The sequence below is a fragment of the Pelophylax lessonae genome (genome assembly GCF_965119305.1).
Source record: "Pelophylax lessonae genome assembly, chromosome: 6".
Lineage (NCBI taxonomy): Eukaryota > Metazoa > Chordata > Amphibia > Anura > Ranidae > Pelophylax > Pelophylax lessonae.
The window spans coordinates 296308598-296335157 of record NC_138773.1 but is presented as its reverse complement, the minus strand read 5'-3'; the positions used below and the strand labels follow the sequence as shown (position 1 = coordinate 296335157).

Below are 26560 nucleotides of genomic sequence, written 5' to 3'. Positions count from 1 at the left end.
TCCTGTTTGGCTATAGGACAGGAAGTGAAGGGAAATCTCCACATTGGGACACAGATGGCGAAAAAATATAAAACCTTACAGGTGTTATAACCCTCCCTTACTCTATCCAAAATGGAAAAAAAGTTTTGCCTATAGTTCTACTTAACGTTACAAAGGTCAGTGAAAGTGATTGGACAGCTATAGACCCAGGAACATTTTTTGATTTTCTGATCATTAGCGGGGTCAAATTGACATTCATTTTTTACTGTAGCAAATAAAAACTAAAAAGGAGCAGGATTGAAAATTAACCGCTTGCCGACCGCCGCAAGTAAATTTACTGCGGCAGTCAGCCCCTGCCAGGCAGAGTGACGTTAATTAACGTCACTAGCCTGGGAGGGTTCTGGGGAGCGAGCTCGCGCCGCCGGAGGCGCGCTCCTGCTCCCGCGCGGTCACGGACCCCCCCCGCGCGTGTGACCGGCGGACCCGATGTCCGCCGCTCACTCGGCGATCGTCGGGGGAGAGGGAGAAAGTCAGGCAGCTTGTGTAAACAAGCTGCCTGTCATTCTCCTCGGTGTTAAAACACTGATCAGACAGATCTACTATGTAGATCTGTTGATCAGTGTCCTTTCACCTCAAGCCACAGCCAATCACAGTTAGAATCACGCCCCTAGGGACACACACAGCCCCTCCCTCCCAAATAAAGTTAACCCCTTCACTACCAGTGTATTTTTACAGTAACAGTGCATATATATAGCACTGATTACTGTAGAAATGTCACTGGTAACCCCAAAAGTGTCAAAAATTTCAGTCAAGGGTCCGATCTGTCCGCCGCAATGTCGCAGTACCGCAAAAAAAATCGCAGATCGCCGCCATTACGCGTTAAAAAAAAAACAACAAAAATGACAAAAATCTTTCCCTTTGTTAGTAAACGCGATAACTTTTGCGCAAACCAATAAAAATACTCTTTTTGCGATATTTTTTACCAAACATAGGTAGGATAAAACAAATTGGCCGAAAATGTTAAAAAATTTTGATTTTTACATTTTTTTTGGGGGGAATTTCATATAAAAAATGTGAAAAAATATTGTTATTTTTGCAAAATTTACGCTCTTTTTTTGTTTATAGCGCAAAAAGTAAAAATCGCACAGGTGATCAAATACCACCAAAAAAAAGCTCTGTTTGTGGGAAAAAAAGGACGTCAAATTCGTTTAGGTACAGCATTGCACGACCGCGCAATTGTCCGTTAAAGTCACGCAGTGCCGAATCGCAAAATACCCCCTGGTCATTTAGCAGGAAAATCCTCCGGGGCTTAAGTGGTTAATAAATATGTTTTTTCTTTGGGAACATCCACTCACTCTAGAATTGAATGTTAAAAGCAAACCTTTTTTTGAAGTACTCTTAAACGTCATTTGTCGTGTCATCGAAAATACTGGTTTTTCATTTCCACTTAAGAGTCGGTTCACACTAAGGTGACACGACTCCTTACTACTTCGGGGTCGACTTGTGCATTACCATGCACCACGACTTCGGAGTGACTTGCAGGGACTTCACATAATGGAAGTCTATGCAAGTCGCCCCGAGGTCGCCCTGAAGTAGTACAGGACCCTTTTTCTAAGTCGGAGCGACTTGTGTCGCTCCTATTAGAACGGGTCCTGTAGCGGTCAATGGACCGCGAGGGAGCGCGACTTGTCAGGCTGACAAGTCGCCTGACAAGTTGCACTAGTTTGGACCGGCCCTTAATGTTCATACAAACGTTCTTTGGAAAATCTACTAGTACAGCTTTAGAATTCTGCATCCATTTCTGAAAATCTCACTTACAAAAACATTTTAATAGGATAAAAAGAGTCCAGAGAAGGATAACAAAATGGTGTAAGGATTGAGGGATAAAACAGAGACTGTAAAACTTAGAAAATAGTAGAATTTTGGATAAAGTAAGGAAAGATTTGTTTTTTTTTTTTGTTTTTTTTTGCCATCTGTGTCCCATTGGGGGATTCCACTTCATATCCTGTCCCATAGCCAAAACTGTACAGTGGGAATCGAAAGTTTGGGCACCCCAGGTAAAAATTTGTATTAATGTGCATAAAGAAGCCAAGGAAAGATGGAAAAATCTCCAAAAGGCATCAAATTACAGATTAGACATTCTTATAATATGTCAACAAAAGTTAGATTTTATTTCCATCATTGACACTTTCAAAATTACAGAAAACAAAAAAATGGCGTCTACAAAAGTTTGGGCACCCTGCAGAATTTATAGCATGCACTGCCCCCTTTGCAAGGCTGAGACCTGCCAGTGTCATGGATTGTTCTCAATCATCATCTGGGAAGACCAGGTGATGTCAATCTCAAAGGTTTTTAATGCCCAGACTCATCTGACCTTGCCCCAACAATCAGCACCATGGGATCTTCTAAGCAGTTGCCTAGAAAACTGAAACTGAAAATAGTTGACGCTCACAAAGCTGGAGAAAGCTATAAGAAGATAGCAAAGCATTTTCAGATGTCAATATCCTCTGTTCGGAATGTAATTAAGAAATGGCAGTCATCAGGAACAGTGGAAGTTAAAGCAAGATATGGAAGACCAAGAAAAATATCAGACAGAACAATTGTGAGAAAAACAATTCAAAACCCACGTTTGACTGCACAATCCCTCCAGAAAGATCTGGAAGACACTGGAGTTGTGGTACACTAGTCCACTATAAAGAGATACTTGTAAAAATATGGTCTTCATAGAAGAGTCATCAGAAGAAAACCTCTTCTACGTCCTCACCACAAAAATCAGCGTTTGAACTTTGCAAATGAACATATAGACAAGCCTGATGCATTTTGGAAACAAGTTCTGTGGACCGATGAGGTTAAAATTGAACTATTTGACCGGAATGAGCAAAGGTAAGTTTGGAGAAGAAGGGGCACAGAATTTAATGAAAAGAACCTCTGTCCAACTGTTAAGCATGGGAGTGGATCAATCATGCTTTGGGGTTGTATTGCAGCCAGTGGCACAGGGAACATCTCACGAGTAGAAGGAAAAATGGATTCAATAAAATTTCAGTAAATTTTGGATGGTAACTTGATGCCATCTGTGAAAAATCTGAAGTTAAAGAGAGGATGGCTTCTACAAATGGATAATGATCCTAAACACACCTCGAAATCCACGGGGGATTACATCAAGATGCGTAAACTGAAGGTTTTGCCATGGCCTTCACAATCTCCTGACCTTAACATAATTGAAAATCTATGGATAGACCTTAAAAGAGCAGTGCGTGACAGACAGCCCAGAAATCTCAAAGAACTGGAAGACTTTTGTAAGGAAGAATGGGCAAAGATACCTCAAACAAGAATTGAAAGACTCTTGGCTGGCTACAAAAAGCGTTTACAAGCTGTGATACTTGCCAAAGGGGGCAGTACAAGATATTAACTCTGCAGGGTGCCCAAACTTTTGCAGACACCATTTTGTTTTCTGTTATTTTGAAAGTGTAAATGATGGAAATAAAATCTAACTTTTTTTGACATATTATAAGAATGTCTAATCTGTAATTTGATGCCTTTTGGAGATTTTTCCATCTTTCCTTGGCTTCCTTATGCACATTAATACAAATTTTTACCTGGGGTGCCCAAACTTTTGATCCCCACTGTAAGTGCGAGGAAATCCTCAGAAAGTGATGAAATCCCTATTTGTCACCAAGTGTCCCTACTAGTGCCCTCCAGCTTTGACTGGGATCCTGAATACATCCAGAGACATCCATCCATCCATTCAGAGTTTGACCATCCCTAATGGGGACTAGCGTTCTTTGACTTTCTGGTGAAACAGGAGTCAAAGCTGGAGGTGAGCTGCTAGGAATCACTGGTGGTGGAGTCTTTTTCAGCACCTGTTTTTGAGTCGATTATCTCACACAGAATTGGCAGAATTATCAGTTGATCCTTTGGACTGATTCAATTTATTATCCCTCACAGAGGTGACGGGATTCCTTTGTTTATTTATTTTTTGGGTTGATTGAATATCACTAAAGACTTTTTTCCTTTGAACATGTTGCAATAGATACATTGTATGTTTATTACACTTTGAGTTCTTTGTATTTAGTCACTTTGTATCGATCCTTACTCACGATACTAAAAGATCTTTTTATGTAGAAACAATGTTGGTTATACACAGATGAGTTGAGATTGTGCTGTATTTTCATTACAGTTATATTTATTGGTGTGAAGTGAGAGGACTTTTTAATACGGGCGGCAATTCACTATTAATCATAATTTTTGCACTTGTGCACTAATTTTGGGGTAGAGGATATTGTGTGGTTTATATTTTTTAGATACAGTATTGCTCTGATTAATAATTATTATAATTTAATAAATATATATACTATAGATCATCATCCCTCTAATATTTTTCTTTTACAAAAGTTTTTATTGTATAGCAAAATAGTATACACAGCAATTCTACATGAATGAATACAGCAAATCGGAACATATGAACAAAAATCTCAACTAAAAACAAACAAGGAAATATAACAAGACATATTCTTAAATGAGTAGGTGTTCTATTATAAAGGAAACCCTAGGGTGGGGATAAATAATCTCCCACTCTCAGGTAACATGGATGCGCACAATACTATCTATGAACTAAAAAGCATAAGTAAGTTCCATTGGGAGAATACAGTAGCTAAGCATATTCATTCGATGAAGAACACAAAGACGTGTCGTCACAGGTGGGACACGAGAAAGGAGAAGGGAGAAGAGAAAAGGAAGAAAGAATAAAGGAAAGAGTAGAAAAAAGGAAGCAAGGCAAGTGGTAGGTCCTGCAGGGCGAACATCAAGGGATCATCTAAATTGAGAGAAGTGTAGCATTGAATGGATGGATGTGATATACTGCGTCCATGGGTGCCACACTTTAAGAAATTTATCATGTGAAGATCCCTCTAATATTTTTTTTTTACTCAGTATTACTAAAAAATGATGGGTAATCCTTTGTAATGATGTCATTATCTGGACACGATTAAGATGTTCTGATTGTTATCCAATTGTCCCCCACAGGTTACCGCTGCTTCAAAGCTGTCATGTTCTTGACGGGACTGATGTTTGGCTCGGTGGTCATCTTCATGCTCTGCTATAAGGAACGGGTTCTGGACACGCAGTTGAGCGTGGAAGCCAGCGTTGGCATTGGCCTGGGCATCGGGGTTCTTTGTGGACTGGTAACCATGCTGGTGAGGAGCGTGGGACTGTTCATGGTGGGCTTGCTGCTAGGGCTACTGCTTGCCATAGCCGCGCTAATTGTCATGGAACAGTTCTACCACCCGCGCACCGTTTGGGTTCCGGTAGCGCTTCTGCTCGGGATTGGGATGCTGTTTGCAGTGTTGACCTTACAGTGGCAGCGCTTCTTCACCACACTCTCTACTGCTGTCTTTGGCAGTGCCATCATGACTGTGACTGTGGATTACTTCATTGAGCTCTTTCTACTGGTACAGTACGTGTACCAGCGCATGAAGGTTGACCCTCCGCAGCCTGTCTGCTGGTACAGCTGGGTCATCCTTGGGATCTGGCCTGTGCTCAGCTTACTGGGGGTACTCGTCCAGTGGAAAGTCACAGCAGAGGGATACTCACACACAGAAGGTAAGCTAACGCTATTGGTCATTAACTTATATACTGCATTGTATTAAACTGATGTGCATTCTCTCTGCCCCCCACACTATTCTTTGTCACTAACTGGTTTGTAACCAGCCAGTCTTCACCCGTCTATACCAGTGGCAGACATGCAAAAAAATGAAGTGTAATATAAAATAAACACACAAAACATACATCATGTGGCCAAAAGTTTGAGGAGTCTTGACTAACCCTATACAGCCAAAGGTATGTGGACAAATGAATAAGTTCAGGTGTTTCAATTGAGAAATACTGGTAATGATACAGCATAGAAAAACTCTGTAGACAATTGTGTAGACAAAATCTTATGGAAAGCCTTCCTAGAGTAGAGGCTGTATAGCCGCAATGGGGGAGAGCAATTCAATTTTTATGCACTGGGTTTTGGACTGGGCTATCCAGCAAGCTCATATAGGTGTGACAGACCTAATATATGTAACTGAATTACATATTTTGCCAGATATAACTGTTGTATCTGGCAAAATATGTAACTCTGTTCAGCCGGTCTTGTGATACATTCTTTTCTTGGTGGCAAGACTGTAGCCTTGTATGTCACCTACCTGCCTCGAGCCATAAATAAGCATCATCATGCTACCTATCCTCTGGGTCTGCCTAAGCACCTCCCAGCCAGCTGCTGCTGCCTGAAATATGTTAGGATGAAAGCAATAAGCACTTCAAGAGGCTTTATTCATACAGTGTTCATTGAAAGCTGTGGAGTTGTCATTGAGCATGGACAGAAACCATTCTGAGTAGCACAGAAGGTGGAGTTACAACAATCTAATGGGGCTTGTATAGATGTTAGACAAACCCAACCCCTTGCATCACTTTCAGGCCAGCCTTGAATTCTTTCTGATTCCCTGCAATCAGCCCGGTGCCAAGGCCCTGGAGTCCACTGCAATCCACCATTCACACTGAAGAAGTTCAACCCCAGCCAAGGTTTATTGCAGTCGCAGCACACTACTCACTGCCACCTAAGGCTATGCCACAAACATGTGTCATGGGGACATGGTTTTGGGTGGTGGTGAGCATTGAACTATTATTCCAATTGTTGGAATACTTTGTTCATGTAATTTTTGCAACAACTACATTAGCCAGTAGATGGCAGTGTTTATAAGTTTCTAGCTGCATCTATGGTAAATGCTATATCTTTTCTCTGTATAATAAAATGGCCTTTTTCCTGTCTGCAGTTAAGCAGCAAAGCCCATGTGGACTGTGCACTGTCTGTTCTGTAGGGCTATATACAGAATTTCTAACAGGTTATGGGCCCAGACATAGCCCAGACACCCAGCCAGAGAAAAGCTAAGACACCCAGTCACAGCCTGCTGCAGCAAAGAAGTGCAAGATACAGGAACAGAAAAAAGTCTGCAACAGAAATAAAAGAAAATGGTCAGTAACACAGCTGCAACAAAGCTTTTATTTGCAAATCTGACAAACCAGAACTACAAGTCTTGGAAATTCAAAATGAAAATGCTGCTAACAAGAGAAGGTTTGTGGAAATGTATAAATTAAATCAGGCCAGAATACCCTTCAGATGAGTGGATAGAGAAAGAACAAAAAGCTCAAAGTACAATCTCTCTTAGCATAGAAGATGATCAAATCTTACATATATGTAAGTGTGAAACTGCTATAGAAATGTGAGAAGGATTACAAAAGGTGCATGAAAGAGCTAATCTCAGCAATAAGCTGTGATTGATTAGAAAGCTATACCAAACCAAGCTGACGAAAGGCCAGGATATGCAGGATTGCATAATACACACCTTGGAGATGGTTGAACGCCTGATAGGTATAGGAGAAGAAATAAAAGATTTTCATGTTGCAGAAAGTGATAAAATGCTTGTCACAGCACTTGATGCACTACCAGATGAGGAACTGACATTGGAATATGTTAAGGGCAAGTTTGTGGATTATTATAAGCGCAAAACAGTAAGCATTAATAGTGATGGTGCTGCTGTTGCAGAGTCTGAGAGTCAAAGACAAAAATAGGAATAAAAACAGTGACCTGCAACAAGAAACATGTGAATGTTTTGTGTAAAAGAAACAAGGTCATTTAAAGCAAATTGGAAATTCTGGAAAACTAGAATGCAAAAGCAAACTGAACTACAAAAGGCCAAAAGTGTGAAGGAAAAAACGTATTTTGCTTCATGATAATAAATATGTTTTTCAATCCAAAAGTCACACCTCATCTTTTCAGGCATGGTGTGTTGATTCAGGAGATTCAAGTCAATGACAAATGACAGAAATTTGTTTATTCACATTAAACAGAAAAAAAACAGCACAGCTAATGGCCAAATAATGGAATCAGAAAGAATAGGAGACAGTTTTCTTTACTGTCCCATTTCCCAGAGTGCCATCAGAAAGATACCTCTGAAAATTGTCCTATGTCCTTGCTCTTGAAACAAATCTTTTGCCAGTGAAGAAGCTTACAAAACAAGGCAATGGAGGAACCTTCCAAGACGACAATTGTGCCATCACAAAAGGAGATATCTTATTTGCAATGGCTAAAATTACAGATGGACTGTATCAGCTGAAGTGCAGTGAAGTGTTTAATATTGCCAAGGAGGAAAAACATTCAAACTGCATTCATACATAGCACAGACGACGTGGGCACAGAAGTCCTGGCATATTAAAGAAATTAACTGAGAATAACCATGCAAGTGGAATAAAGATTAGTCCATGTGATCAAACAATGAAATGCACCAGCTGGAAAAATAACAAGAAAAGCCTTCCCAAAGCAGAGTAACAGCAGAGCTAAGAAACCTCTTTACTTAATTCATTCAAATGTTTGCAGTCCAATGGAAAAATTGACTCCAGGAAAAAATAGGTATTTTCTCACTTTTATAGATGATTACTCCAGGTATACTACACTATATCTGTTAAACAATAAAAGTGAAGTACCAGAGAAACTTGAACAGTACTTGGCTCAAGCAAGCAACAAATCTGGCAAAATGTTGAGTGTATTGCACACATATACAGGTGATCACACACAGGCGATTCTCAGAAAACATGGCATAATATTTCAAACTACTGTACTATACAACCCAGAACAAAATGGGGTTGCAGAAAGAATGAACTGTACTTCCTCACTGTGTGGGAGTGGAAGAACCATGCTGTTTGATGAAAATATGACAACCACATACTGGGGGGAGGCAATTATGACCGCATGCTATCTCCAGAATTGACTACCAGGAAAATCTCCAGAGAAATCTCCAGAGAAAACTCCATATAAACTGTGGAATGGAAGGGCCCCGAATTTGAACCATCTAAACATTTTGGAAGCCTGTATGCACATCCCAAAATTGGATGCTTGCACAAAAGAAGGTGTACTTGTGGAGCACAGTGAATCTGAAAAGGAGTACAGAGTTCTACATCAAGACACAAACAAGGTAACAATCAGTAGAAGTGTAATTGTCGATGAAACTTCAGTGTGTTCAAAATTTCATGAACTAACACAAACACTTCAAACTGAGGGACATTCCACATCAGTGTCACATGAAGATAAGGAACAAAATGACACAGAAATAGAAATTAATGCAGACAATCCAAATTTTGTAAAAAGAAGGAACCAGCCAACAAGAGGCATTAATCAAGAAATATACCAGAAGCAAAAAAGGCATCCCAGACAATTGTCTGCCCTATGTTGCTCACGTAGCATTAAAACCAGAGCCAGATTCATGGGATGAGATGCAAAGACCTCCAACTCATAAGAAACAAAAATGGAGTGACAACTTATTGAAACTAACCCAACCAAACACCAGCTCCATGAAACCATTTATTCACGACAAGCTTTAAGTGATCCCTTCAATATAACATTTCCTAAGAGATTGAAATTCTCAGATGACTATACGAGGCCTTACAATACCATAAAGTGCCCACGCACTATTACCGGTCGTAAGTTAACTGATTGTTATAGAATATATTAATGTTTTCAAATTTTACAGCAACATACTTTTATTATATCACAATATGCAGACAATATTTTGTCAATATTACCTTTTTTTCCCACTTACCCATATATCTAAAGCACCATTGTACAAAGTTGTGTATACCTTACTCTGTATACTCTTCAATAAAAAGATTGAACTAGAAACAAAAATGGATCAGAGTTGCTGATGAAGAGAAGACATCTCTTAGTAAACTGAAACATTTATAGAACTGAGATCCAAAATGGGACTATTATAAGGAGCAGTTTAGAGTGGGGATGTTGGAATAGATTGTTCATGTTTTTTTTGTGCAACAATTACATCAGCCAGTAGATGGCAGTGTTTTTATGTTTGTAGCTGCATCCATGGTAAACTCTATGTCTTGTCTCTGTATAATAACATTTCCTTTTACCTGTCTGCAGTTAAGCAGCAATGCCCATGTGGACTATAAACTCTGTTCTGCAGGGCTATGTACAGAATTACCTGTCTGCAGTTAAGCAGCAATGCCCATGTGGACTATAAACTCTGTTCTGCAGGGCTATGTACATAATTTCTAACACCCAACATACATTGGCTGGAGTTGAACGTCTTCAGTGAGTGACCCGGTTTTTGGATGGTGGATTGTTTTGATGTTGTCACAGCAGATGATCGGTAGGAATAGGGACAAGGCCTATACTGGCCTATACTGCAAACAACCCTGAGCAAGAATATGTCATGGTCTTACCTTCTTGCTGTTCTCCTTCGTTTGACATGTGCTGGCGGCCATCTTGGTTTCTGGGTTTCTTGTAGCCTCCCACCCTGCGGCTTCTCCTTCCCACTGGGAGGAGCTGGATGCCTAGCTCATATATATAGGAGGTCTGTGGCTTCAGTTCCCTGCTTGGTCCTCCTGTGTTCACATGCTACTAAGACTGCTGCTACTTCTGGTTCCTGTTCCTGGCTTCGTCTGACTACCCTGTTGGTTCCTGATCCTGGTTTCGTCTGACTACCCTGTTGGTTCCTGATCCTGGCTTCGTCTGACTACCCTGCTGGTTCCTGACCCCTGGCTTCGCAAAGACTCTGCATCGGTTTCGCCATCCGTTTGGACTTTTGCTTTATAGCTTGTTTTTCAATAAAGCTGTCTTATTTTCACTTATCTGTTGTTGTACGTCTGGTTCATGGTTCCGTGACATTAGGACCAAGCCATGAATTCTGACGGTACAGGGCCATCCTCGCTACCCACGCTGGTTGCCAGACTTGATCAGCAGGATCACCTGTTGGGTCGGTTCGCCGTGGCGTTGCAAACCCTGCTTGAACGCACGGTACCACAGGCCACGAATTCTGACGGTACAGGGCCATCCTCACTACCCACGCTGGTTGCCAGACTTGATCAGCAGGATCACCTGTTGGGTCAGTTCGCCGTGGCGTTGCAAACCCTGCTTGAACGCACGGTTCATTTCGCTCCCGTTGCCGATGGGTCGGTTGTCGCTCCTGGGTCCGCTCCTACTGCCGCTCCGGTTGTTGCGCCAGAGTCTACCCCGACACCTGTTGTTGCGCCCGCGGTGTTTCGGGGTATGTCCGGTTCTGCCCCCCTTCCACAGCGCTTTGGGGGAGAGCCAACTCAGTGCCGAGGTTTCCTTAACCAGGTGGGCATTTATTTCGAGTTGCTGCCACATGCCTTTCCTACTGAGAGATCAAAGGTGGGCTTCTTAATCTCGCTGCTCTCGGACAAGGCCTTGGCCTGGGCCAGCCCTTTATGGGAGAACAACAATCCGGTGGTTGCCGAGTTTTCCGGTTTTGTTGCTTCTCTTCGGAAGGTATTCGATGTGCCGGCTCGTGCTGCCTCTGCTGCGAAGCTCCTTATGTACATCAGACAGGGTTCACGATCCGTAGCTGAATACGCCATTGAGTTTCGTACCCTGGCAGCAGAGGTGGGCTGGAATAATGAGGCTCTGGTCGCTGCTTTCTCTCATGGTCTCTCGGATGCCTTGAAGGATGAGGTTGCAGCTAAGGACCTACCAGTGGAGCTCGAGTCTCTTATTTCTTTCCTGATTTTGATTGACACCAGACTCAGGGAGAGACCTTCCTTTAAGGAGAGTCTGCGGAGGCCTCCTAACAGATTGGCGCCTACCTTTGTTGTCCCACCCGTGCCTCCCTCTCCTCCCACGCCTCCTGGGGATGACTTGTCTGGGGGTGAACCCATGCAGCTGGGGTTTGCTCGCCTGTCCGAGGGGGAGAGGGTACTCCGGAGACGTGAGGGCCGATGCATGTACTGTGGTCTCGGTGGGCATTTTCGGTTGGCATGTCCGAACCGTCCAGGGAAACGCTCGCACCTGAGATCCTGTCGGGGGCAGATCTTGGGTGGAGTCTCCTCGTCCCCGGTTTCCCGTGTTGACAAACCACTGATCACTGTTGTCCTTTCCTGGGTCGGGGGCTCGGTGACGACCCAGGCGTTGGTGGACTCTGGTGCTGGTGGTTTGTTCATTGATAGTGTGTTCGCTGCCGCCAATTCCATTCCTCTGCAGGCTCGAGGTTCTCCTCTGGCTCTTGAGGCGATAGACGGCAGACCCCTTCTGCCGCCACACGTGACTCATGAGACCCTTCCAGTGGGGTTAGCCATTGGTGCCGTCCACAGAGAGTCGGTCTGCTTCCAGGTTATTTCGTCTCCACACTACTCGGTGGTCTTGGGGTACCCCTGGCTCCAGAAGCATAATCCGATTTTCGATTGGAGATCGGCCGAGATCCTCTCGTGGTCACCGCAGTGTGGGACTAGTTGCATCCATGGGCCTGTCAAGTTGCTGTGTACTTCCTCGGACTCTCTGTTGCCCCCTGAATACGAGGAGTACCGGGATGTATTCGATAAGGTGCGCGCGGTTGCCCTACCTCCACACCGCCCATACGATTGTGCCATCGAGTTACAATCTGGTGCCGTTCCTCCTCGTGGCAAAGTCTATCCACTGTCGGTAGCGGAGAATGAGGCCATGGAGGAGTACGTGAGGGAGGCGCTTTCACGTGGACACATTCGCAAATCCTCGTCCCCGGCAGGGGCTGGATTTTTCTTTGTGAAAAAGAAGGGCGGTGAGTTGAGGCCTTGCATCGATTACAGGGGTCTCAATCGCATCACGATCAAGAACGCTTACCCGATACCCTTGATTTCCGAGCTGTTCGATCGCCTTAAAGGGGCCACGGTCTTTTCCAAACTCGACCTGAGGGCGGCATATAACCTCGTAAGGATCAAGGCAGGCGATGAGTGGAAGACCGCGTTTAACACCAGGACCGGTCATTATGAATCCTTGGTTATGCCCTTTGGGCTGTGCAATGCGCCCGCAGTCTTTCAGGAATTCATCAACGATGCTTTCCGTGACCTGTTGCAGCAGTGTGTGGTGGTCTACCTGGATGACATCTTGGTATATTCTGAGTCCATGGAGACCCACATTCTGGATGTCAAACGAGTGTTGCAACGGTTACGAGAGAACAAGCTGTTCGGTAAGCTTGAGAAATGCGAATTTCACCGATCCCAGGTAACCTTCTTAGGTTACATCATTTCCGCTGAGGGGTTCTCCATGGATCCTGAGAAGGTTTCGGCTGTCTTACAGTGGCCCCAGCCCAGTGGTCTTCGCTCCCTGCAGCGCTTTTTGGGCTTCGCCAATTATTATCGGAAGTTCATCAGGGACTTTTCCATGCTAGCCAAGCCTCTCACGGATCTGACCAGGAAGGGCAGTAATTCCCAGGTCTGGCCGCCCAAGGCCATCCGAGCTTTTGAGGCTCTAAAGTCCGCCTTTGTGTCGGCTCCGATTCTGTCGCATCCCAACCCTGGGTTGCCCTTTGTCCTCGAGGTGGACGCGTCTGAGACGGGAGTAGGCGCCCTTCTGTCTCAGCGTAGAACACCAGAGGGTCCTCTGCTTCCTTGTGGGTTTTACTCCCGGAAACTGTCTTCCGCGGAGTGCAACTACCAGATTGGTGACAGGGAGTTATTGGCCATCGTGCAGGCTCTTAAAGAATGGAGGCACTTGCTCGAGGGTTCGGTGGTTCCGGTCCTCATCCTGACGGACCACAAGAATCTGACCTACCTCTCTGAGGCCAAGAGATTGACACCACGTCAGGCCAGATGGGCTCTGTTCTTGTCACGTTTTAATTACGTGGTCTCCTACCTACCCGGTTCCAAGAACATCAGGGCTGATGCCTTATCACGGCAGTACTCCGACCTGTCCAGGGAGGAGTCGATTCCGACTTCGGTCATACCTCCGAATCAGATCCTGGCTGCCATTCGCACCAGCCTGACCTCTCCCCTGGGTGAGCAGATTTTGGCGGCTCAATCTGGTGCTCCCTCTGGGAGACCCAACGGCAGATGTTTTGTGCCTGAGGAGTTGCGCACTCGGTTGTTGCGAACCTACCATAACTCCAAGACCGCGGGGCATCCTGGAAAGAATCAGCTGTCCTGGGCTGTTTCACGTCTGTTCTGGTGGCCTTCCCTACGTTCCGACATCGCCGCATATGTAGCGGCATGCTCCGTTTGTGCCCAGAGTAACTCCCCTCGGCACCTTCCGTTGGGCCTTCTGCAACCCTTAGCCACCGGGGAGCGCCCATGGTCACACCTGGGGATGGATTTCATTGTGGACCTCCCTGCATCCCGAGGCTATACGGTCATTCTCATGATTGTGGATCGGTTTTCCAAAATGTGTCACTGTGTTCCTCTCAAGAAGTTACCCTCTGCACAGGAGTTGGCCACGATTTTTGCCAGGGAGGTCTTCCGGTTGCACGGTTTGCCCAAGGAGATTGTGTCGGATCGGGGGAGTCAGTTTGTGTCCAGGTTCTGGCGCGCCTTTTGCTCCCAGTTGGGGATTCATCTCTCCTTCTCCTCGGCCTACCACCCTCAGTCCAATGGGGCCGCAGAACGATCCAATCAGGCCTTGGAGCAATTCCTTCGTTGCTATGTCTCCGATCACCAAGACAATTGGGTTGACCTCCTGCCTTGGGCTGAGTTTGCCAGGAACACGGCGGTGAACTCTTCCTCTGGGACGTCTCCCTTCATGGCCAACTATGGGTTCCAACCTGCCGTGTTACCGGAGGTATTCTCTCCCCAGGATATTCCGGCTGTGGAGGATCACCTTTCCGTCCTACGTGCTTCTTGGGTACAGATCCAGAAGTCCCTTGAGGTCTCTGCGCAGCGCCAGAGACTCCAGGCTGATCGCAGACGAGCGCCTGCTCCTTCCTACCAGGCCGGAGACCGTGTATGGTTGTCCACCCGCAACCTCAACCTTCGAGTGCCCACTCCCAAGCTGGCGCCTCGCTTTGTTGGTCCCTTCCGAGTGCTTCGCAGGGTAAACCCGGTAGCCTATGCCCTTGCGCTTCCTCCTGGCATGCGGATCTCCAACGTGTTTCATGTCTCCCTGTTGAAGCCTCTGGTGTGTAATCGTTTCACTTCCTCGGTTCCTCGGCCTCGTCCGGTCCGAGTGGGCAATCGTGAGGAGTATGAGGTGAGCAATATCCTGGACTCACGCCTGGTCCGCGGTCGGGTGCAGTTTTTGGTTCATTGGCGTGGTTATGGTCCAGAGGAGCGTTCCTGGGTTCCCTCCGCAGATGTCCATGCTCCTGCCTTGCTCCGAGCCTTCCACGCACGCTTCCCTCAGAAACCGTTCTTTACTCCGCGGAGGAGGGGCCCTTGAGGGGGAGGTACTGTCATGGTCTTACCTTCTTGCTGTTCTCCTTCGTTTGACATGTGCTGGCGGCCATCTTGGTTTCTGGGTTTCTTGTAGCCTCCCACCCTGCGGCTTCTCCTTCCCACTGGGAGGAGCTGGATGCCTAGCTCATATATATAGGAGGTCTGTGGCTTCAGTTCCCTGCTTGGTCCTCCTGTGTTCACATGCTACTAAGACTGCTGCTACTTCTGGTTCCTGTTCCTGGCTTCGTCTGACTACCCTGTTGGTTCCTGATCCTGGTTTCGTCTGACTACCCTGTTGGTTCCTGATCCTGGCTTCGTCTGACTACCCTGTTGGTTCCTGATCCTGGCTTCGTCTGACTACCCTGCTGGTTCCTGACCCCTGGCTTCGCAAAGACTCTGCATCGGTTTCGCCATCCGTTTGGACTTTTGCTTTATAGCTTGTTTTTCAATAAAGCTGTCTTATTTTCACTTATCTGTTGTTGTACGTCTGGTTCATGGTTCCGTGACAGAATATATAGCACTGTGAACAAAAAGTAATCGCTAATACATATTACATAACCTAAATGGATACAGTTACAGTTCTCTTATATTGGGTTCTTTCAAGGTAAGTTGAATCAGTCTATCGGTGTAATGTATTACTAGAACAATGGTTCACCCAGAAGAAAGAATCGGCACATCATGACAAATGACAGTGTATCTTGAAACAATGTGAAATCTTTAATACAGCACAAAAATATGTGACACTATAATCAGCGCTTCAGACATTGTTCTGTACAATTCATAATTGCCAGCTAATTAGAATTATTTCTAGAGATACGTCTACCGAGCAGCAGGTGCAATTAAGCACGTCACGTGGCGCCGTTGTTCTTCTCCGCACTTCCCAGCAAGACACGAGGGCAGAATTTCTTTAGCACATTGTTTTTCTCCCCTTGTTTGTTGTGAATGTGCCGTATCCACTAATAGCAGTTTATCAAGCATGAAAATAATACATTACTGGTCTTTGTCATTACTAATGTAAAGGGATAACTCTTCTTTTACGTCAAATGTTATCTGTCCCTCTTTCTAAAATCATGGCTGTTCCTTTAAGTGGACCTTCATTCTGAAAGAGTGCATTTTCCTCTCTGCAACTCCCCCCAACCTCCACAATATAAAATGGTCATTTTTTTTTTTTTTTTTATTAAGATTCTTTTTTTACCACAGCCCTGCCCCCTCTAGCAGTTTTACAACTTCTGGACCGGAAGGATTTGCCCCCTTAATGACCAGGCCATTTTTTGCGATTCGGCACTACGTTACTTTAACTGACAATTGCGCAGACGTGCAATGCTGTACCTAAAAAAAAATGATGTCTTTTTTTTCCCACAAATAGAGCTTTCTTTTGGTGGTATTTGATCACCTGTGCGATTTTTATTTTTTGCGCTATAAATAAAAAAAAGAGCGACAATTCTGAAGAAAAAAAAAAACAATATTTTTCACATTCTGCTATATAACATTCCCAATAAAAAAAAAATGTAAAAGTAAAATTTTTTCATCATTTTAGGCCAATTCTGCTACATATTTTTGGTAAAAAAATCCCAATAAGCGTATTTTGATTGGTTTGCGCAAATGTTATCGCTTCTACAACCTAGGGGAAAGATTTATGTCCTTTTTTCTTTTTTTTTTAATCAGTGGCAGCAATCTGCAATTTTTAGCAGGACTGCAACATTGCGGCGGACAGATCGGACCCCTAACTGGCATTTTTGACACTTTTGGGGTGACCAGTGACATTACTACAGTAATCAGTGCTAAAAATATGCACTGCTACTGTAATAATGACATTGGCAGGGAAGGGGTTAAACCAGGGGTGATCAAAGGGTTAAGCGTGAGCCTAGGGGAGTGTTTTCTAACTGTATGGGGGAGGGACTTGTGAAATGAGCACAGAGACCTGTGATCCTAAATAGGAGGATAACAGGCGCTCTGTGTTCATTTCAGGGAGAACAACGGTCTGCTGTGTTTACAACAGCTGACCATCGTTCTCTCTCAGCAGGCAGTGATTGTAGGTTCCCTGGGGCAATCGCAGCCACCGGCCCCATAGATCAGTGGTCCTCAACCCTGGTCCTCAGGGCCCACTAACAGGCCAGGTTTGCAAGATAACTGAAATACATCCCAGGTGATATAATTTGCTGCTCAGTGATTGCAGTACTCTAGTCTGAATCTCCCCAAGGTAATACTTAAAATCTGGCCTGTTAGTGGGCCCTGAGGACCGGAGTTGAGGACCACTGCCATAGATCATCATCCCAGCTGCCTAGTAGGGGTGGGCGCGTGCTCGCCCCCAGGACCACTCCCGCCGTACAGGTACGTCAGTTCGAGCAGTCGAGCCAGCTAGTATATCTGCGGCGGGCGGTCGGCAAGTGGTTAATAACGCCTAAAATATGGTAAATACCCTCTTGCTGATAGGGCAGTTCATACAGGCACCATAACAAACCTGAATGTCAGGGCTTTCTTCTGGGTCCATTTGCGCATGCGCATCCAGAAACCTGAGCTGTCATGCGCTGCATTACAAGACGATCAGCGGGTCTTGTCCAATGATTTATGGCCGGGACCCGCTGATTGGCTGAGCGAATAACTGAAGAGAGCCCTGTTTTGGTAAACAACACAGGGCTCTCTACAGACATCAGCGATGTGCCGTGTTTTTTCTCCCTGCAAAGCAGGGGATAAAAAGTGCCATGTTGCTTAGTAAAAACAGCACACAGATCACGTACTTGGTGATGACTGGAATGTTGTGGAGGCCTCTCTTGCACCTCCTGCCCAACACTCCTGAATGTGGACATAGAGAGTGTAAGGGCAAGGAGTGGCACGAGTGCCGGAGTAGGTGGCTGGTGAAGTCCGCTCTTTAGGTGGATGAAGCTGGGGGTCACAGTCCTAAGAACAGGATAATGAAGCAGCTTGGCACCAGAGCAGGAGATGGTAGCAGAGTCGGTATGCAGGCAGTGACCAGCTGAGTCAGCAGGCACAGCAAGCCCTGGAAGCAGGCCAAGGTCAGTAACAGCCGGGCAACAAAGGACTGAGTCAGCAGGCACAGCAAGCCCAGGAAGCAGGCCAAGGTCAGTAACAGCAGGGCAACAAAGGACTGAGTCAGCAGGCACAGCAAGCCCAGGAAGGAAGCAGGCCAAGGTCGGTAACAGCCGGGCAACGCAGTATAGAATCAGCAGGCCAAGACGAGTCCAGTAAACAGGCCAGGGTCAGAGAAATCAGGTGAACAAGGTTAACGCGGGAACAAAGGCAAAATCCAGGAGAAAACCGGGTCAAACACAGGTAAGCAGGTTCAATGGATCAGGTCACAGGAATACAGGTACAAGCTAAAGACCATACAGCAACTGCTCATGGTAACAGGTCAGTTTAAATAGGCAACTGGGCTCCAAGTATGCATGCTATTTCATATGTGCACGTGCGCGTGCATCAATGCAAGCACTATGAACTGGAATAATACATCTATTGCCTCTTTGCCTAGAAGTATTAGCATGTGAGCAATTCACACGCGTATGACTATGAGTATAAGCCTGCACTGGTCTTCTGATGCTGGGAATCTGGTTTACCTTACAATACAGTAAACGTTGTTAGGCACACAAACCCTTGATTGTCCCTAAATGTTTACCCCCTCCCAGCCAATGTCATTTGTACAGTGACAGTGTATATTATTAGCACTGGTCACTGTATTAGTCTCACTGGTGATGTCAATGGCAGTTAGTCAGTCAGTCCCCCCCCCCCCCAGCTTCAGTAAGTGTCAGATTCTCCCACGCACTATCCCAGTGCCATTATAAGTTGCTGGTCACCGCCATTACTAGTGTAAGGAAAAAAAAAATACAAAATACAATAAATACACCATAGTTTGTAGACTCTATAACTTTCATGCAAATCAATCAACATACACCTATTGGGATTTTTTAACCAAAAAGCGGTTTGGCCAAAATGTATGAAGAAATTTGATTTTTTTTCCTTATTGGACATTTTATAGCAAAAAGTAAAAAATACAGTTTTTTTTCCCCCCAAAAGTTTTTTTTTTTTTTTTAATTTATTAAAAAAAAAAAAAAAAGCACCCAGTGGTGATTAAATACCACCAAAAGAAAGCTCTACTTGTGTGAAAAAAAAAAATTAAATTAAATTTGGGTACAGTGTTGTATGACAGTGCAATTGCCAGTTAAAGTAGTGCAGTGCTAAATAGCAAAAAATGGCCTGGTTATGAAGGGGGTAAAACCTTCCGGAGCTAAAGTGGATACTCATATAATCTTATGTGAATATTTTTGCTGAAATTTATGGTTCGGGGACAGGGTCCCTACATCAAATTCAGTAACATAGTTTTGTAGTGCAGGGTCGTTGCCAGCTACTATACATGTACCTTTCAAAATAAATGGCACTGAAACACACAAACTTGCATTTCTGTAATGCACTGTGTCACCGCAACGCAAAGATGTGAAGACCAATTTGGTTTTGCAGCAATCAAAAACTAACGAAACCCTCAGCAGATCTTGAAGAAAAGATTGATATACTGACCTTAAAGCGGAGTTCCATCCTGGGACATTTTTTTTTAATAAAAATACCCCCGGGACAGTCAGGGCTAGTGCATTCCACAATGGCTAGCCTCTGATCTGTCCCGGGTTGCACTTACCTGCAAGAAGAAATACTTACCTTGAAAATGTATTGTCCAGCGCTGCCATCTCAGGTGTGGGCAGCTTGAAGCCAGCGCGATCCTCTTCTGCGTCCTCTTCCGCCTTCTTCGGTCCCACGATGTACTGCACCGGCCCCGCCGTCACTTCCGGTGCGCGCGCGTCATCCCTCCACAGCTTCTGGGCATGCCCAGAAGCTGTTTAGAAGGGAATGACGTGCGCGCCCCGGAACTGACGTCGGGGCCGGTGCAGGCGCAATGATTCCTGGGAGCGATGACGTTCAGCTCCCAGGAATCATTGCAAAGCCAGGAAGTGACGACGGCCTTGGCCGCCGAGGGGAGGAAGAAGGAAGTAAGGTAAGTATATTTTCTTCTATACGAGGTAAGTAAAAAAAAAAAAAAATGCGATTATCCATTAGTTTTTCAGGTGACCCGGAGCGAGAAGATGGAGGTAAGTATAAATTTAGGTTGGAACTCCACTTTAATTGCTATACTTACCTGATTTCTGCTGCAGTTGCCCAATGACTCATCCATTCACCAATCTGGCGCTAGTTGCCTTCCGGGTCATTTAAGTCACTTCCATTGAGCTCGGGGTGTCAAGGCAGGTGAATTTAGCATCTGTCCACTGTCATAGGAAGAAGAGGGTAAAGAGAACCTTTGACGCCACCCAACAGAGCCAGGAAAAATAGTTTATTTTTATTTGTGTGTAATAGCAATGGTCTCCAAACTGCGGCTCAGGGCCAATTGTGGCCCTTTGCTTGCTTTTATCCAGCCCTTGGGGCACTATTTCATGCACTGATACCAACAATGGGGCATAATTCCCTCTACTTACACCAATGAAGGAGCACAATTCCTGCCAATGACACAACAATAAGGCACAACTCCTCCCACAGACACCTACAATGGGGCCCAATGACATCAATGATGGGGCACAATTCCTCCCAATGACACCAACAATGAGGTCCTATGACATCAACAATAATAATGGGGGGCAATTACTCTCACTGAAACAAACAATGGGACATTATTTTTTCCCACTGGCAGCAGGACTTTTATTACTTCCACTGGCCACAATCTGGCCCTCCTAAAGTCTGAAGGACAGTAAACTGGCCCTTTGTTTAGAAAGTTTGAAGACCACTGTGAAGGGTACTGTAATAAGGGTTGGGGTGCGAATGACAGGGTGGGACTGAAGTGGGAATGGGTTGAGCTTTAATGAAAAGAAGTTAGAACAGCCTTTCTTAACATTTTTACCCCAGAGGAACCCTACATTTTTTCCAGGTCTCAGATTACCCCTGATAAAACCATTATTTTGGGGGTTAGTGGAAAAAATGGCCCTTTCATTGGTGGTCAGTTGGAAGAATGCCCCCTTACAGTGGTGGCCCTATTTCCATTCTTACAGACAGATAAAAAGTCTCTGGTGTCCTGCTGCTGCATCTGCCAAGTGGCGTTGAAGCCGGAACAATGCAGGCAGATGGGAGGCCAATCAGCCACAACTCAAGGAAGCCCTAGGAACCTCTGGAGGGACTCTAGGATTCCATCTAAGCAGGTTGAGAATGGCTAATTAAGAGGGTTGCAGTTCTATGGTAACGTCTGCAAGAGGGCTTTCATTTTTACTATTATGTGCTGTCACTGGAACATGCTTCAAAATTTAGGAAGTGTAGAGCGTCACCTTGAGGTGACTACAAAGTACTGCACCTATTTACACTCCTCAAAAGTTTTGAAACAAATTTTGAGATGTTTGTGATGAAAAATAGAGAAGTGCAAATTGGTAACTAAATATTTGATAGAATAATTCTAGAATTGGGCATTATCTACGTTGCCGGTGGAGCAAAATTAGAAGCCGGATTACGATTCACGTTTAGATTAAGGGCCGAGCTAATCGCATTAACCATTAGGAATGATTCTACAGGTAGGACAGTTGTTGGCTTTAGTGAAGTGTGGATTTGCTATGGAATCCAGGCTTTAGGCCTATTTTGATTATTTATGTACCGTAAAAGGGAGCAGTCAGTTCTTATGTCTGGATCACGCTGGCATTAGCTTGTAAACACTGATCTGAAGAGCAGCAGCTTCAACAAACATTTACAAAAGCATTTAACAAGATTTTGAAAGCTTTCTTAAAGCCCTTAAAATACCTTTCAGCTCTAGACTGGGAGTGAAAAACATTTTGCAGCACTGCTTGAAGCTTGCTAAATCCTGCTAAAGCTTTCTAAAATGTCATTTAAAGCTACAGCCTGCATTAATGGGTATCAATAACATTTCCCCCCATACTTATTTTTGCCAGGACTAAAAAAAAAAACTAAACAACTTTGAATTTTTTAAAATAAGTTTTTTAACCACTTTACCACCGGAGGATTTTGCTGTCTTACGTCCAGGCCACTTTTTGCGATTCGGCACTGTGCGAATTTAACTGACAATTGCGCGGTCGTGCGACGCCCAAATTAAATTTACGTCCTTTTTTTCCCACAAACAGAGCTTTCTTTTGGTGGTATTTGATCACCTGTGCGATTTTTACTTTTTGCGCTATAAACAAAAAAACAGCTTAAATTTTGAAAAAATAACAATATTTTTCACATTTTTTTATATGAAATTCCCCCCCCAAAAAAAAGTAAAAATCTAAATTTTTTAAAATTTTTGGCCAATTTGTTTTCTGCTACCTATGTTTGGTAAAAAAAAAAAAATCGCAATAAGCGTATTTTGATTGGTTTGCGCAAAAGTTATTGCGTTTACTAACTAAGGGAAAGATTTCTTTTGGTGTTTTTTTTTTTTTAACGAGTAATGGCGGCGATCTGCGATTTTTTTTGCGGGACTGCGACATTGCGGTGGACAGATCGGACCCCTGACTGACATTTTTGACACTTTTGGGGGTACCAGTGACATTACTATAGTGCTATAAATATGCACTGTTACTGTAAAAATGACACTGGCCGGGAAGGGGTTAATTTTATTGGAGAGGGAGGGGTTAATGTATGCCTGGTGCTTACTGACATTTGTGGGGGGAGGTGACTGAGTGACACAGGGACAGATCGCAGGTTCAGCTATGCTGAACCCTGCAACCTGTCACTTTCTGTCACTTAGGAGATCCGCCCGCTTTGTTTACACAAGCAGGCGGAACTCCAAACTCGATTCCCCAACAATCGGGGAAGAGCAGCGGTGATCGCCGCTGCTCCTCCCCTGGCCCGACTCCCGCTGTGAATGAAAACAGCGGGAGCGAGCCTCCGACGGCACGCGGGCACCGCCCACAAGGGGAGGAGTCCAGCGACGTAGGTCTACGTCGCTGGATGGGAACGAGCCACTGTGCCACAGTAGAGGCACAGTGACTGGTCGTAAAGTGGTTAAATATGATATATTGCATATAGATGTAGCACTAGCTGCTGATGACGGGTTCCCCTGGGTTACCATTAGCAACAGGAGAACATGTTTTCAAGTGTTTTTACCTCAGACAAGGACCAGTCCAGTTTCTTTGGTTTTTATGTTTTATTCGGAACTTGGATAGGAGAAGGGATGAGTGGGATACTCCAACTGAACTGAACTATGAACAATAGGCAGGAAGATCTGATAAATGCTGTTTAACGCTTGTTAAATGCTGAGTAACGCTGAGTTGAGCTAGTCACGGCTAGGCCGCTTAATTTACTTTGCCTTTTGACTGTGAAAGAGTCCTTTAGATTCCTAAGGCACTCCTTTCCTGAGGTAGCTGTCCTCAAAAGTAGACTGTACAGCTGAGCAACTTCAGGGCCCTTCCTGGTGCCCCCTTTACCCCCTAATCTTCAGTGCTTACAACTTGGCACCCCCTTTTACAGTAACACTCCGGGTTAGCTGGCTCTTGGATCCCCTTGACCTTTCTGGAGTGGTCCCCTCTCTTAGGCAGACCCCTGGGCAGGTTCTTAGGTACTCACCATACTGTTTTTCCAGAAGAATCCTGCCCCACAGCTCCACTTGCTCAGAACACACTGGATCCTCTACAGCAGTGGTCCTCAACCCTGGTCCTCGGGGCCCACTAACAGGCCAGATTTTAAGTATTACCTTGGGGAGATGCAGACTAGAATACTGCAATCACTAAGCAGCAAATGAGATCACCTGTTATCTTGCAAACCTGGCCTGTTATTGGGCCCTGAGGACCGGAGTTGAGGACCACTGCTCTACAGCACAGCTCATGCCCTGGTCCCTAGGCCGACTGCCTGGACCACCTTCCTCAGCAACAGGAAGAGAGACAGCTGTCACCCTCCTCCTGGGACCTGGCTTCCCGCCCAAAGACACCCTGCCCCCTTCTTTCCTCCAGATTTATTCCCAGTCTCAGGATGCATTGCAGCAATGCCCACCCACTGGGACAGTCATAAACCCTGGTTTGCTATTGGCTAGGGTTCCTCCACTGTCCAACAAGGTACTCTTTGGATACAGTGGGGAGACTCCCAAGACTCAACAGAACACACCTGGAAACACGTGACAGGCTAACTAACAGATCAGACCCTTCTGATAAGCAGAACAGGGTCACATATATGCAGGGGAGGACTGGGCCAGGGGGCAGGGGGGCAATTGCCCCCTGGGCTGCTCTGATGTCCTGTAAGAAGGCTGCACCGCTTCTGCCACAGACATGTCTAAAGGATTCCTGGTGAAGAGAAGTAAAAAGTCTCTGCCACTGACCTACTGAGTGCGGGATGTAGACAAGGACAGAGCACAGGCCTCCCTCCCCAGCATGGATGGTGTAAACTGTATCTGAGCAGAGACCGGGTCCATGACCCACTTGAAACTCTCCTCCCCTGGTCAGCCCTAACCGAGCTGTCCCGGCTCCTCCAACCGCCCCCTGCTGGCCAGGTTGGGAACCCGAATTCAGCCAGTGAGTAGAGAGTACCTGGAGCAGGGCTTCAACCTGGAATGGGGGTCAGGAGGAGGATAGGAAAAGGGAGAGTGGGAGGAGGGCCGAGTCACTGCACCATGGGCCTCTGGTTTGTACTTGCCCCCTGGTCTGAAAGTTGCCAGTCTGCCCCTGCATATATGTTTTACCTAGCACCTACCTAGGAGGGTGCTACATAGAAATATGTAGTCCTTCCAGCCAGAATCAATCTTGGCTTTTGTGAAAGAAATCGGTTTATTCAAAAAGTCCTCCCTTATCGGAGGCCTGAGTCTGAAAGTTTTAATGAGATAAACGGAACCCCAAAGCAATCAGCGTCAGCTTTGTTTTGTCTTTAGCAGAACCGTAGTGCTGTAATTGTAGTACAAAGATGGTATGGATTGTAAGAAAAGCAGATATTAAACAAAAGATTAAAAACTTACCTCAATATGGAGAGTACTCTTGAATGCCCGACCCCCCCCCCCCCCCTCAATCAGAGTGCTGAACCAGTGCTGCATGGTGTTGGAGCTTACACGAGTTTTGTAATATTCTCCTCCATCTGTCAGCCCCAATCATTGCATATTTGGAGGAGGTCACATGCTTGCCCATACCCTATTGGCTCCAAGGATTAGATGGGGGAGCACTGTGAAAGTATGAGGGTAGGGGGATGGGCTGTCACTTTTCCCCGATTGCTCCCTATGAAGCGCACTTCAGTTCCAATCTGTAAGTGCTGAATACAGATCTTGCTGTAGCTTTAACCACTTCTGGACCGGGAGGTTTTACCCCCTTAATGACCAGGCCATTTTTTGCGATTCGGCACTGCTTTAATTTAACGAACAATTGCGTGGTTGTGCGACGCTGTACCCAAATAAAATTGATGTCCTTTTTTCCCCCCACAAATAGAGCTTTATTTTGGTGGTATTTGATCATCTGTGCGATTTTTATTTTTTGCGCTATAAATAAAAAAAGAGCGACAATTCTGAAAAAAAAAAAACAATATTTTTCACATTCTGCTATATAACATTCCCAATAAAAAAATGTAAATTTTTTTTTTACATTTTTTCATCATTTTAGGCCAATTCTGCTACATGTTATTGGTAAAAAAAAAATCCCAATAAGCGTATTTTGATTGGTTTGCGCAAAAGTTATCACGTCTACAAACTAGGGGAAAGATTTGTCATTTTTATTTATTTATTTTTACTAGTAATGGCAGCGATCAGCAATTTTTAGCAGGACTGGGACATTGCGGCGGACAGATCGGACACCTAACTGACATTTTTGACACTTTTGGGGGACCAGTGACATTACTACAGTAACCAGTGCTAGAAATATGCACTGTTACTGTAATAATGAGACTGGCAGGGAAGGGGTTAACTCAGGGGCGATCAAAGGGTTACATGTATGCCTAGGGGGTGTTTTCTAACTGTGAGGGGGATGGGCTTGTGGAATCAACACAGAGACCTGTGATCCTAAATAGAAGGAACACAGGCGCTCTGTATTGATTCCTGAGAGAACAACAGTCTGCTGTGTTTACAACAGCAGACCACCGTTCTCTCGCCACGGGGAGTGATTGCAGGTGCCCGCGGCAATGGCGGCCGCTGGCCCCGTAAGTCTGCTTCGTCGCTGGCTAATGGGGGCGCGATCGCACCCCCGAGATCGCTCCTGCGGATCGCCGTACAGGTACGGCAATTCGCGTGGCCGAGCCAACCTGTTGCAGTAAATCTTTGACGGGCGGTCGGCAAGTGGTTAAATACTTGCTTTTGCAAGTATGTAGCAAGCTTTGCAAAACTTTGGGAAGGCTACATATTCCCTTTAAAATCCTATCCTTCATTCAACGTACAATAAAGTGATACTAAACACACACTGTTTATTTTACATTGTCCTTTCTATTTCTTTTTATGGATGATGGCACTGTAATTATTTTAATTTAAAAA

At 45.1% G+C, this 26560-nt stretch overlaps 1 protein-coding gene across 2 annotated transcripts in view; it reads left to right on the top strand.

The window, feature by feature from the left end:
- The window catches only part of TMEM198 (transmembrane protein 198), a 92634-nt gene that overhangs the window by 49992 nt on the left and 16082 nt on the right, over window positions 1-26560 (top strand). For both annotated transcript variants that reach the window (XM_082260946.1, XM_082260947.1), the window contains exon 3: window positions 5002-5577. In XM_082260946.1, the coding sequence (XP_082117072.1) occupies window positions 5002-5577 (576 nt within the window). The remainder of the gene's footprint in view (window positions 1-5001; window positions 5578-26560) is intronic.